The 13,418-nt window shown below is 43.1% G+C and overlaps 1 protein-coding gene across 1 annotated transcript; it reads left to right on the top strand.

Annotated features, from left to right (window-relative positions):
• Positions 1-9,583: 9,583 nt before the first annotated feature.
• Positions 9,584-13,058, top strand: LOC133115396 (uncharacterized). The gene is made up of 2 exons (XM_061225290.1): positions 9,584-9,750; positions 10,243-13,058. The coding sequence occupies exon 2, from the start codon at positions 10,663-10,665 to the stop codon at positions 12,370-12,372; it is 1,710 nt and encodes a 569-aa protein (XP_061081274.1). The 5' UTR covers positions 9,584-9,750; positions 10,243-10,662; the 3' UTR covers positions 12,373-13,058.
• The last annotated feature ends 360 nt before the right edge of the window (positions 13,059-13,418 follow it).

The following is a 13,418-nucleotide window of genomic DNA, read 5'->3' as shown; positions in this document are numbered from 1 at the left end:
TATATTTATATATATATGTCGTGGTTACTGGCGGCGCTGTGGCTCCGGGTCAGGCTGGACTGCTGCGTGTACTGCTGGTAGGCGGGGGAGAAGTTGTGGATGGCGTCCTGCACCATGTCCCCCTGTCAAAATTATTGCCACCCTTAAAGATTATTTTAAATAAAACCAAAAAAAGTCAAATCTGCAGTAAAATTCTACTTATTTAAGTTAATCCCAGTCTTAAGGAACTGTTTTGTGGCCTTCCATCACTTCCTGTTTCCCTAGGGTATAAAAATGAGGTAACACACATGTAAAATCCCTTTGTCATCCATCACCATGGGGGAAGTCAAACAACTGTCAAATCAAAAGAGACAGATGGTTGTTGACCTACACAAGTCAGGTAATGGGTACAAAAAAAGACATAAATGGTTAAACATACCACTAACCACTGTTAGGGCAATAATCAAAAAGTTTCAAACATCTGGAACAGTTGCAAACTTGCCAGGAAGAGGATGCAAGCCCCCACACACAGTGAGGAAGATGGTGAGGAAGGCAAAGAAGAACTGCAGACTTTAGTTGCATCTTGGGCTCACAAAGTGTCAAAATCAACCATAAAATGCCACCTCCACACCAACAGGCTCTTTGGAAGGGTTGCACGAAGAAAGCCCTAACTGAGAGCAACCAACAAATTCAAGCATCTGGAGTTTGCGAAACATAATTGGAACTATGACTGGAACAGGGTGCTATGGTCAGATGAGACCAAAATTGAACTTTTTGGCCAATGATCCACTGTCGGCATGCTTGGCGTCAAAAAATGGATATATACAAGGAAAAGCACCTCACACCTACTGTCAAAAATGGTGGTGGATCATTGGTGCTTTGGGGCTGTTTTGCTGCCAGTGGTCCAGGGGCTCTTGTTAAGATCAATGGCATAATGAATTCCACCAAGTACCAGGACATTTTATCCAAAAACCTGGTTGTCTCTGCCAGGAAGCAGGTGGACCTTCCAACAAGATAATGACCCCAAACATACTTCAAAATCAACACAGAAATGGTTCCGTGAAAACAAAATCTATGTTTTGCAATGGCCATCTCAGTCTCCAAACCTAAACCCTATAGAAAACATGTGGTCTGAATTGAAGAGGGCAGTCCATAAGCACAAACCTAAGGATATGAAGGATGTTGAAAGGTTCTGCATGGAGGAATGGTCCAAGATCCCTCCAAATGTGTTCTTCAACCTTATTAAACATTATAGAAATAGGCTCAGTGCTGTTATCCTTGCCAGGGGAGGCTGCACCCAGTACTAAAAACAGGGGTGCCAGTAATTCTGGACCTGACTGTAGATCACATTTTTTCCCCATTCTGTTGGTTGATGGTTGAATATTAACTGAAGCTCCTGACCCGTATCTACATGATTGTATGCATTGCACTGCTGCCACACAATCGACTAATTAGATAATCACATGAATAAGTAGGTGTAATAGAGTAAAAATGTTCCTATATATACTCAATGAGTGTATATCACTTCTCTTCACTTATGCTTTTTATATAGCCTTACTTTGCAAATGAATAACTGCGTTTCCTAAGTCACACCAGTAACGACCTGACTTAGGGCAGATGGTAATAGGAAAAAGGATGAGGGAAATGATGGTGAATGGAAATGATAGTGCAGCCTGACAAGCAACTCCGGCCTCTATCTGCCCATCTAACACACTAACCTGGTGTCTGTAGGCTTACCAGGTACAAGGCGACTTCAAACACAGAATTTAGAGACTCTGCTGGCTGAGACCAAGATTCCACACAGCATAATGGCAAACTGTAGCCTGTATGTGAGTGTAATCTAGATATTCTGTATCCTGTAAGTGAGTGTAATGGAAATATTTGAATACTATTTAATACTATACTATCACAATTTACACATACCAACTTTATTTTTCTAACCTGAAAGAGAACAATATAACAGAAATCTTCACAACCACTGTGAAGAACTGTGAGGAACAAGATGAGCCAACTCGAAGTTTCCAACTCTAACTCACTTCATAGCGAGCGGAAGAAGAGAAGAAAGACTATTGGATACACCACATCCTGTCTTGCTTTGCAACGTGTTAAAACGGCCCCTTGTTGTCATGGTATCGAACAGTTCCTTCCCTGACGTCAATTTGAGCGGACGTTTAGTGGTTTCGTGTTTCCCAGAATGCACAGGCTTGTCTCAGGAAGCAAGCGACGAAATGAAGGACAACATGTACAAGACGGTTGAAAATGAAACGGTACGATAAACTGGTACGTGTGCTTCATTTCGCTCTCAGAAGTGTTTGACCTGATGTTGGGACAGCCGGGTGAAGACATGTCTGTTGGTAGTTGCTATCCCAACTGACTGTAAACCCATGATGTACCAGACAGCATTGCTCAATCGTAAAGATTAACGAATTAAATAAACATGTCTACAGAGATACTGGGTGCCAATAAGCTTTAAAGTACATAATATTACCTTAGTTGAGCAGGAAGCTGTGCTAAGCAGAGCCAAACAGAAGAAGCAGAAGTGTAACTGGCAGTGGATTCCTTTGTTTTTTAATAATTATAACAGCCATGAACCACCTGATGGGGCTACTGAAATGGCATACATTACAAATGCAGTTTAGCCTTTTGCATTTAAGACCAGGATGTAAGAGGCAGGTCTCACCAGGTCTGGACTCAGGTAGACTGCCCTGGCAGACCTTCACGCTCCTGTAATGGCCCTCGCATCCAGGTGCCCTTAACTGGTACGTGGGCTGCAGGGGGCTGTGTTACCTGCTAGGAGGGGGTTCAGGTGAATCTCCTTACCCAATGAAAGGGTACAAGTGGGTAGAGGGTTGGACTCAGTGTGGGACTCAGTGCACTGTGCTGTAATACAGGAGTCAGTGAGGACTCAGTGTGGGACTCAGTGTGGGACTCAGTGCACTGTGCTGTAATACAGGAGTCAGTGAGGACTCAGTGTGGGACTCAGTGTGGGACTCAGTGCACTGTGCTGTAATACAGGAGTCAGTGAGGACTCAGTGTGGGACTCAGTGTGGTACTCAGTGCACTGTGCTGTAATACAGGAGTCAGTGAGGACTCAGTGTGGGACTCAGTGCACTGTGCTGTAATACAGGAGTCAGTGAGGACTCAGTGTGGGACTCAGTGCACTGTGCTGTAATACAGGAGTCAGTGAGGACTCAGTGTGGGACTCAGTGTGGTACTCAGTGCACTGTGCTGTAATACAGGAGTCAGTGAATGACATGCATTTTAATAATGGCCTCTTCCTCTGTTACTCACAGAAAATGAGAGCGTGGGCACTCTTCCTGCTTCTGCCGTTTCCTCTTCTCCTCGCCGCTCCTCACAGTGCAAGGCCAGGCACCTCAGGAGAGCAACGCCACGGGAGCAGAAGCGCAACAGTGCAGGGCCAGGCACCCACTGCAGATCTGCTGAAAGTGCCCAACACAACAGATGACTATTCAGCCACACACAGGCATGCGATGGGTGACAGGGAAATGACCAACGCAACACAGCACAACGCCAAAGGTTTTGAAAAAGAAACAACAGATTTCAATAGCCCTGACACAACTTCAGGAAACTCTTACATAACGGCGAATGTCACAGGCAGTCCAGCAGCGGAGCACGTCGGCGGCTGGGACACAACTCCAAGTGATCTCAGAACTGGAGAATCACAAAGCAACATGATGTTAAAGACTGCATCGCACAGCCAATACAACACAGAGTGGACAACCAGAAGCACAGTGACTATTGACCTTTTGCCTGGCAACACAGAGTTACACAACAACAGTGTTGTCAGAGACAAAGTAAATAATACAACATTATGGGCTGATAATGTCAATACCGCAACAATGACTTTGCATGAAGAGACTGATTTCAACAACACCTTTACACACAAATACAGAGACTCATATCCAACCGCCCCCATGGAGAATGTGACAGACTCATATCCAACCATCCCCATGGAGAATGTGACAGACTCATATCCAACCGCCTCCATGGAGAATGCTACAGACTCATATCCAACTATCTCCATGGAGAATGCAACAGACTCATATCCAACCGCCCCCATGGAGAATGTGACAGACACATATCCAACCGCCCCCATGGAGAATGGGACAGACTCATATCCAACCGCCTCCATGGAGAATGCTACAGACTCATATCTAACCATCCCCATGGAGAATGTGACAGACTCATATCCAACCGCCTCCATGGAGAATGCTACAGACTCATATCCAACTATCTCCATGGAGAATGCAACAGACTCATATCCAACCGCCCCCATGGAGAATGCTACAGACTCATATCCAACCATCCCCATGGAGAATGCAACAGACTCATATCCAACCATCCCCATGGAGAATGCAACAGACTCATATCCAACTTTCCCCATGGAGAATGGGACAGACTCATATCCAACCATCCCCATGGAGAATGGGACAGACTCATATCCAACCATCCCCATGGAGAATGCTACTGACTCATACCCAACCATCCCCATGGAGAATGGGACAGACTTGTGTACAAACAGGAACGAGACAATCCAACGCAAGTGCGATGAAGGACTCAAACAAGCGGACCCTCGATACCACAGACTGGTCTGTTTCATCACCCTCTGGACTCTGGGAGTGACTGCGGCCGTTTTCCTAGGGGTCACTGTGTTCCTGTGGATTCGCCTCTCTATCCAGAGGAAGGCCGAGAGGGGCGGGAGGGAGGGATGGACGGATGGGGAGGCGGTGAGAGGAGTGGGGCGTCAGGAGAGAAGCCTCTGGCTTCAGCCTGCGGGGACAGTGGAAGAAAGGGTGGAGTTATGGTACGTGAACGGGTCCTGTGCTGTCCCGGAGAGCCGAGGGGAGAGCCAGTGGAGGGAGGGGAGGAACAGAGAGAGTGACGAAATGAGCAGGAAGGAGAGGGAGACTGAGAGCTTATGGGTCCAGCCCAAAGTGACGCTTGAAGAAATAACCGGGTTTTGGTACGCGCATGGGAGAGCAAAACAGGACGAGGATAGTGAGCAACATAAAATGAGCTGAATAATTTCAGGAACTACTGTCACTCTTATTATCTATATATTTTATTATTGATAATCTTTGCACAGAACTTGTCTGCTATGATTTGGATTTTTTGGTAAAGAAATGCAGTTATATAAGTGGTTTAAAAAATAAATAAATAATAATAATATTTTAAAATATATGTGTGTACATCCATTTCCTAACTGAGGGCCAACTGAGAGGCCGCGTAGAGAAGCACAAACAATGCTTTTACAATTGAGTTTATTTGCTAGCCCTTCTGAAAAAACCCCCAGCTCAAGCTATGTTTCGAAACTGCTGGTAGCTGGTTGACCAGTCAGACCAGCTCCCCGCTCAACATGGTTTGACCAGCTCCAGCTATGTTTCGAAACCACTGGTAGCCGGGAATTTCAAGCTGGTCATAGCTAGATTTTACACCAGGGATGGTAAAGCTATTTGCACATATGTGTATGCGTTTGTGTATGTGCGTGTTCATGTGCGTGTTGAGTGGGGGGCAGCGCAGTGTTAGCGTGTGTGGGCATATGTGTGTTGTCGAGGACCCGGCCCTAGGCCCTCCTGATGAGAGATTGACAGAAGATGGGTTAAGCAGGAATGCATTGTTAACCCCTCGCACACGCCAATGGGGTAGGAGTAAAAGCTCCCGTAAGAGGAAAAGTATATGGTATAAAATAAATGTACAACCGTATATGGATACTGAGGAGTCTGAAGTCAGAGGACTTAGATTCAGGGTTTTAGAGAGCAAGGCTAAAGGCCTGACTGAGGCCATGCGTAGAATGTGTTCTAGCATGACCATGGAAGGGGCTGAACACGCAGAACGGAAAATTGGGGACCCAGGGAGTTTTGCATTCAAGGAGACGATAGATGTGATAACATACTTGGTTGACACGTGTGGGCTGGCTCCTACAGGGGAGGAGCACGAGGCCTGGTTAAAAAAACAGGATGAGAAAGACAATGAAAATAATTGGGAAATCAAAGAGCAGGAGGAGATTGAAAAATGTAAAAGAGATAAGGAAAATGGCATGTACGTCAATACCGAGAGAAAATTAAGAGGCTTCACGGGCCTCTCTGAGGATAACACAAATAATTTATCGAATAGATTTAAAGGACTGACTATAGAGGAGTTGAATGATGAATTACACTCAGCTATTAGCTGGATGACCTTTGTAGACCCCTTAAGGCGCCACAAAAAGGGGCACCTAAAGAGGGTGTTGGGATGGTGGCAGGCTTTAACGTCTGGCTTACATGAAATCAAAGTTTGGAGGAAGTCAAGGAGAGATTATGAAACTGACACAGACACCAGTGATGAATAGGTTCATTAAAAACAACATAAGGGCTAGTGTTTTTCCACTCATATATTAAAATGGGGGAAATTCCCAAACCAGAGGGGCCCATGAAATAAAATATTGGGGACAGTTCTTTGGAGGTATGAGAAAATGACAATTGGAAAAACAGAAATAATTAATATGGTCATTAAAAAACAGGTTATATAAAAGATAAATGTCTTCCCGCTTGACATAATGGGGGCATTTCTTATCAAAAAAGGTACACTTTTGTATGCAAAAAAGATATATAAGGGATAAGTTTTTAGACCTTAGAGCAGGATCCCAGAATTTGGCTTCAGAAGATATCTACGAGCTGTTGAAGAGAGAGCAACGCAAGACAGTCAAGCTGGAGTGGCGCGCTCCCTCTGCGCGCCACTCCAGGATATGGATATGGAGAGAGGAGTGACGTACGCGGTGCGGACTCAGGTGAAGAAAGAGCCACGCAGAACAATTATAACAAAGCTGGAGTGGTAATTATAATCTATATTACTTGTAGAAGTAGGAAAAGTAACATATTATAAGTTTACTTTTATATATCTTTTATTTCTTATTAGGATACTATATAAAGTAGAAAAATGTAGAGAAATTATCATATTTAGATAAATATAATATTATAGGAATAGTTTCTTTTTAAACGTCAAGAAGGGGGAGCTATAGGATAAGGCTAAGGCCAAAGAGGATGGATATAGGAAGGGTGTACCTTGATTTTTAAACATCGTGGTGGAAAGGTAATTTAGAAAGAGCTAAGAGGGGTATATGTAACTTGCATGTGATTAGCAAACTGCAAAAGATGATATGTACACTGTAATCTGTACAACTCTATTCTTTTGATTGATTATAATAAAATATATCTTACTATAATCATATGTGACAAAGAGTCTTTAGAGTAAATACATTGAATACAGGACATCGATTACCAGATTTGCATCACACCCTTCACTTCGAGACTGGGCTGGAAGTTCAGTAGAACTTACCAGGGCTCCAGGACGTTCGGAGTACTTGATTTCGTCCCCGAGACACCTCATGGTGAGGTACTGCTCGTGGGAACGTGAGGTCTGAGCTCGGCAAGGGGTCCGTGGCTCACGACAATTTTGGCGCCCAACGTGGGGCTCGAGCAGCAGAGAATTGCTCACGGCCTATTGAGGCATTGTCCGAGTGGATTCCTACTCGAGGGTCTCGAGTTGATTACTGGCACTGAAGAGAAAGGTGCTGGACACCTAAGTAGTGAAACCGTAAATACTCGAACTCAAAAGGAATCGAAGTAATTTAGAATAAGTTACAATATTAGAAAACTGTATAGGACAGTAGAGTGTGTGTGGGCGTGTATGTCCATGCGCATGTGTGTTTGTGTGTGCGCATGCACATATGGGTGTGTATGTGTGTATGTGTGTTGATGTGTGTGTGTGTGTGTGTGTGTGTGTGTGTGTGCGTGAGTATGTAGATGTACACTCAGTTAGCACCTGCATGGTTATTTGCATTACTGCCACCTTCCTGACAGCATCGAACAGTTTGGCCATTCTCCTTTGACCTCTCTCATAAAGATGAGAACATGAGGCATTTTTGCCAGCAGAACTGCTGCTCACTGGATGTTTTCAGTTTTTTTGCACCATTCTTGAGACTGTTGTGTATGAAAATCCCAGGAGGTCAGCAGTTTCTGAGATACTTAATCCACCCTGTCTGGCACCAGCTATGAGAGATGTCAGAGGAGAATGGCCAGACTGGTCAAAGCTGTCAGAAAGGTGACAGTAACGCAACTAACCACACATTACAACAGTGGTATGCAGAAGAACATCTCTGAACACACATCACATCAAACCTCTAAGTGGATAGGCTACAGCAGCAGAAGACCAATAAGTCTAAAAAAGAAGTCTAATAAATACCTAATAAAGTGCTCACTGAGTGTGTGTGTGCGTACGTGGGTGTGTGTGTTTGTGTGCGTGCATGTTTGTGTAAATATATGTGGGCGGGGGAGGGGTGAGTGTTCTTTACAGATATTGGGAAAGATCCTGCGATAAGAGAACAGAACACGTAGGCCAATTGTGAAACCAACAAGGAGAGGAGTGACGCGTGCAGAAGAAACTCCAGCAAACCCACATCATGTGAATTTTCCAGTAACTGAATAGATGCACAGATACATACATACAGTGCCGTAAAAAAGTATTTGGCCCCTTCCTAGTTTCCTCTATTCTAGCATATTTGTAATATTAGCCGAAATTAACCTGAGTACACAAAACATTTTTTTACATTATTTTTTATAAAAACCCACATCGCCCCTGTGAAGAAGTAATTGCCCCCTTAAACTTAATGGCCCTCATTTATCAATATTTTCGTGAAATCCTAAATCAATTTATGGGTGATCAGAACTGAATCGAAGTCATCGAACACGCGTAAACAGCTTTTTTTTGTATCCATGTGTGTATGTTGATAAATAACAGTCAAGCGTAAACAAAAAGCGTGCGCACTGAACTTGTGATTAGCATACGTTGCCTTGGGACTTGGACGACTTGCAATTCCTTATTGAAGGAACCATGATTTCTGCTCTGTACCATAAAATACAGCCTTTATTAAATAAGGGGTAAGAGGACCATACATACGTTTAGGGGACCATACCTAATTGGATCAATTAACAGAATCTAAAATAGAAAAAGTCTACATTTTTTGTACTTGGTAGGAAATCCTTTGCCTTCAATGAAAGTTTGAAGTCTGCGATCCATAGACATCACCATAAGCTTGGTATCTTACTTATTAATGCTCTGTCAGGCCTGTACTGCAGCCTGTACTTTAACCCATGTTAACCTCATATCCATCACTTCATTTGAAGTTGAATGCACTGGAGTACAGAGCCACAACAACAAGCATTGTGTCCCGGCAAACACTTAGAGCATACTATACACATTCATACACACAACATTCATACAACACAATATTCATACACACATACAGTAAACACACAACACCCGAGCAAAGAAACACACTTATGTGCGTATGTTGTCCTTAAACATACAAATCGCACCCAGTTGAACAAAGCCTGTATTAATTACTTTTCTATGTGAGTCACACAAGCCCACACATACAAAGAGGAACAGGTTATTATGGTACAATGACAGAGAAAGCATGAAATGCAAGGTTGCATATAACTGCCAAGAAGTGAAATCTGCAATCTTACTCCACCCTCCTCACTGTCCATCGCCCCACCCAATATATTTAGAAAAAAACAGTGTGCCTGCATAAGAGTATGTGACATATGTGACAATGTTTGTAAGAGAGAGAGAGGAACAAAGATAGAGAGTAGAATTAGTGCAGGCACACCCTGTGGTCTTCCTGTAAGATAACCCACTATGTCAGTCAAAGAAGTTTTAAATGTACAAATTGATGTCTTCATTCTTCATGGTTAGGATAAAGACGAGAAGGTACGAGATACTCTTTTCATTTCTGACAATAATAATGAAGTTGACTGGGATCATTTTCATGTTTAATTGAATGACAGCAGTAGGTATGTTGTGCAGAGCAAGCTGAACCGAATGTTTATGGGTATAGCCAGCTGAACACAGTGGAGACAGGCTAGGTGTAGTGTTGATATTTTATCACTGTCAAAACAAAATTGCTCAAATTTAAAAGGTTTTTCTATTTGCTGATTGCAGTGTTATTTAAATGTTTTGAAGTGCTTCTAATCTTGTCCTGGTTAATATTATTTGGATGCATTGATTGTGTCATTTAAAAAATGTCAACTACAAAATTGCTCAGATTGTGTTATGCTGCAACACATAAAGTACATAATAACATATAAAACATTCAATGTACAGTTTTCTAGATCTACACCACACATTTTCAATGTGGATTGAGTTGGATTATTGATGCAATTTACAGCATTGTAACCTAACCTTCCTCTGTCTACATTTAAGGTTTCTCAAGAATTGAATTCTTCATTGCTGCAATCACTCACAACATGCTCAAAAGTACAGAGGAAAAGGAGAGAAATCACCGCACAGAGTGAGAGAGGAAGAGAAGGGTGGTACCCTGAACTACTGAGATCACCACGGCCACCCTTGTGCAAGACACAGAGAAACGCAGAGAGGACAGGAAAGGAAGGGGTGTTTGCACATCACCGTGGACCCATCCCTCTGTTGAACCCGGACTAAAGAGAGAAGTAGAGCAGCAGAGTAAATGTAATAATTGATTGACAAGGATACAAAATATTTGAACCAAGGACCCTGGAAAAGGAAAAGGGGCAGATGCAGGAGTATATGCATGCCTAATGCCATCAGGGATTATTGTACATGCCTTGGTGATAAAATATAAAAACGTATTATTATTGTACTAAAATGACCAAAATGGTGGTTCCTGGACTTATGGCCTTGCAGCTCTCCCTCTCCTTCCTTCTCCTTCTGGAAAATGTGACTGGCAACGCATCATTTCTTTTTCAATCAACCACTGATAGCCTAGATCATCCTGAAGCTACTGATATTGCTGCATCTGATTTTAGACACGCCACTGATATTCCAGATCATCCTGAAACTACGGATATTACTGCATTTGATTTTAGACCGACCACTGATATTCCAGATCATCCTGAAACTACGGATATTACTGCATTTGATTTTAGACCTAACACTGATAGCCTAGATCATCCTGAAACTACTGATATTGCTGCATTTGATTTTAGACCAACCACTGATAGCCTAGATCATCCTGAAACTACGGATATTACTGCATTTGATTTTAGACCCAACACTGATAGCCTAGATCATCCTGAAACTACTGATATTGCTGCATTTGATTTTAGACCGACCACTGTTATTCCAGATCATCCTGAAACTACGGATATTACTGCATTTGATTTTAGACCGACCACTGATATTCCAGATCATGCTGAAACTACTGGTATTGCTGCATTTGATTTTAGACCGACCACTGATGTTCCAGATCATCCTGAAACTACGGATATTACTGCATTTGATTTTAGACCCAACACTGATAGCCTAGATCATCCTGAAACTACTGATATTGCTGCATTTGATTTTAGACCGACCACTGTTATTCCAGATCATCCTGAAACTACGGATATTACTGCATTTGATTTTAGACCGACCACTGATATTCCAGATCATGCTGAAACTACTGATATTGCTGCATTTGATTTGAGACCGACCACTGATATTCCAGATCATCCTGAAACTACGGATATTACTGCATTTGATTTTAGACCCAATACTGATAGCCTAGATCATCCTGAAACTACTGATATTGCTGCATTTGATTTTAGACCGACCACTGATATTCCAGATCATCCTGAAACTACTGATATTGCTGCATTTGATTTTAGACACGCCACTGATAGCCTAGATCATCCTGAAGCTACTGATATTGCTGCATTTGATTTTAGACACACCACTGATATTCCAGATCATCCTGAAACTACTTATATTGCTGCATCTGATTCTGAATCCAACACTGATAATGTAGTTGTTCCTAAATCTACCGATACCAGTGCATTGTATTTGAAAACCACCGCTGGTTCCACCAGTAACTCCAGTCAGGGGAGGCCCAATGTACACAATGTGGCTAATGCTAATGCTAATTCTCGTACAGAGCGAGTAATCCTCACCGTCACTCTAGTCGGGATTGCCTGTTTCATGGGGCTCGTTGCCCTACTTGTTTTGGGCAGGAAGTCCAAGAGGAAGAGCAGTGGGGAGGACGATGCCTGGGCAGGGCCAGTGGCCCTGGTGGGGCAGCCGGAGGGGGGTGAGGCAGCGGCGATGGTGCAGGGGGGCGAGAGAGAGCGGGAGGAGGGAGGGGTGTTTCTGGGCACGTTCAAGCTGTCGTGGAGGCCAGAGGATGGAGTGGGAAGTCCGGGGACAAAGGAAGCCAAGAGGTGGGAAATGGACTCACCTCTGCTGTACATCGACGAGGATAAAGAGGACCCAGAGGAAAAAATCCCTCGTTCGCCCTCCCTCTCACCTCTTTTCCCTCGTTTGGACTCATCAGGGGATGCGGTGGAGGAGCCAGCTTTCAGCCGGACCACTGCTGTGTAGCACAACGCGGCCTGTAGCGTAGTGGTTAAGGTAAATGACTGGGACACGCAAGGTCGGTGGTTCTAATCCCGGTGTAGCCACAATAAAATCCGCACAGCCGTTGGGCCCTAGAGCAAGGCCCTTAAACCTGCATTGCTCCAGGGGAGGATTGTCTCCTGCTTAGTCTAATGAACTGTACATCGCTCTGGATAAGAGCGTCTGCCAAATGCCAATAATGTAATGTAACAACGCCATGGAAAATGTCCCTGCACCCATCTGTTAATTGATTTTTATCAGCAATATGCAATATGCAATATATGCAATAGCAATAGCTTGTGCCAATTCTTTGAATTCATTTTGGGAAGGGTGGGTAGAGGTGAGGTTTGCAGGGAAGTGTTAGCTTACAAAGAGTTTAGTGTTCATTCTTAATGTACTTGTGTTTGTAATATAACAATTGGCCTTTATATTTGGCAAATAAATGTAAATAATGTATGTTAATGTGTTTTGTTTTTGCAGTAGCAGACTGTTTCTGTTTATGAAAAATGTTGCAATCAATTTCTGTTAAGATTTTTATAGAAGTATTTACTACTGTGGTTTTAGAGTTCCACAGTTCACAAAACATTTTTTTGTGGTTATTTTATTGTTTCACGTGGGAATAAACATTGACAGTGACAAATAAATAGGCCATGAGCCTCTTCTGTCACCAAGACCCTTCTCTGAGCTAATTTATAAAAGTTAAGGCTGTTCGGTAGACAAATGCTCTCAGCAAACCACCAACCAAAAATGCATTATGCAAACTAGGTTTTACCTTCCTCTAAATTGACACAAAGGGCACAATTTTGAGGGCCTTACTTTATTGCGCTGTGCGCTAAAACAGGCAGTGTGGAAAAAATGTGGCATGGAATAAGGGCTAAGCATATAGAGAATGGAATGGAATGCTGAGTCTACACGTACAGTTTTTCCACTGCCACACCCAGAATTGCACCAATTATAAGTAATCTGAGTTACATAGCATATCATACATTAAATCATATATTGTTAGTGTAAGACAATGAGATGTTTATGGA

Source organism: Conger conger, chromosome 16 (genome assembly GCF_963514075.1).
Source record: "Conger conger chromosome 16, fConCon1.1, whole genome shotgun sequence".
NCBI classification, from domain to species: Eukaryota; Metazoa; Chordata; class Actinopteri; order Anguilliformes; family Congridae; genus Conger; species Conger conger.
The sequence above is the reverse complement of the archived record's forward strand: the minus strand, read 5'-3'. Positions and strand labels throughout refer to the sequence as shown.

Coding starts and splice junctions, on each gene's coding strand:
- LOC133115396 (XM_061225290.1), top strand. CDS start 10,663: ATGACCAAAATGGTGGTTCCTGGACTTATGGCCTTGCAGCTCTCCCTC.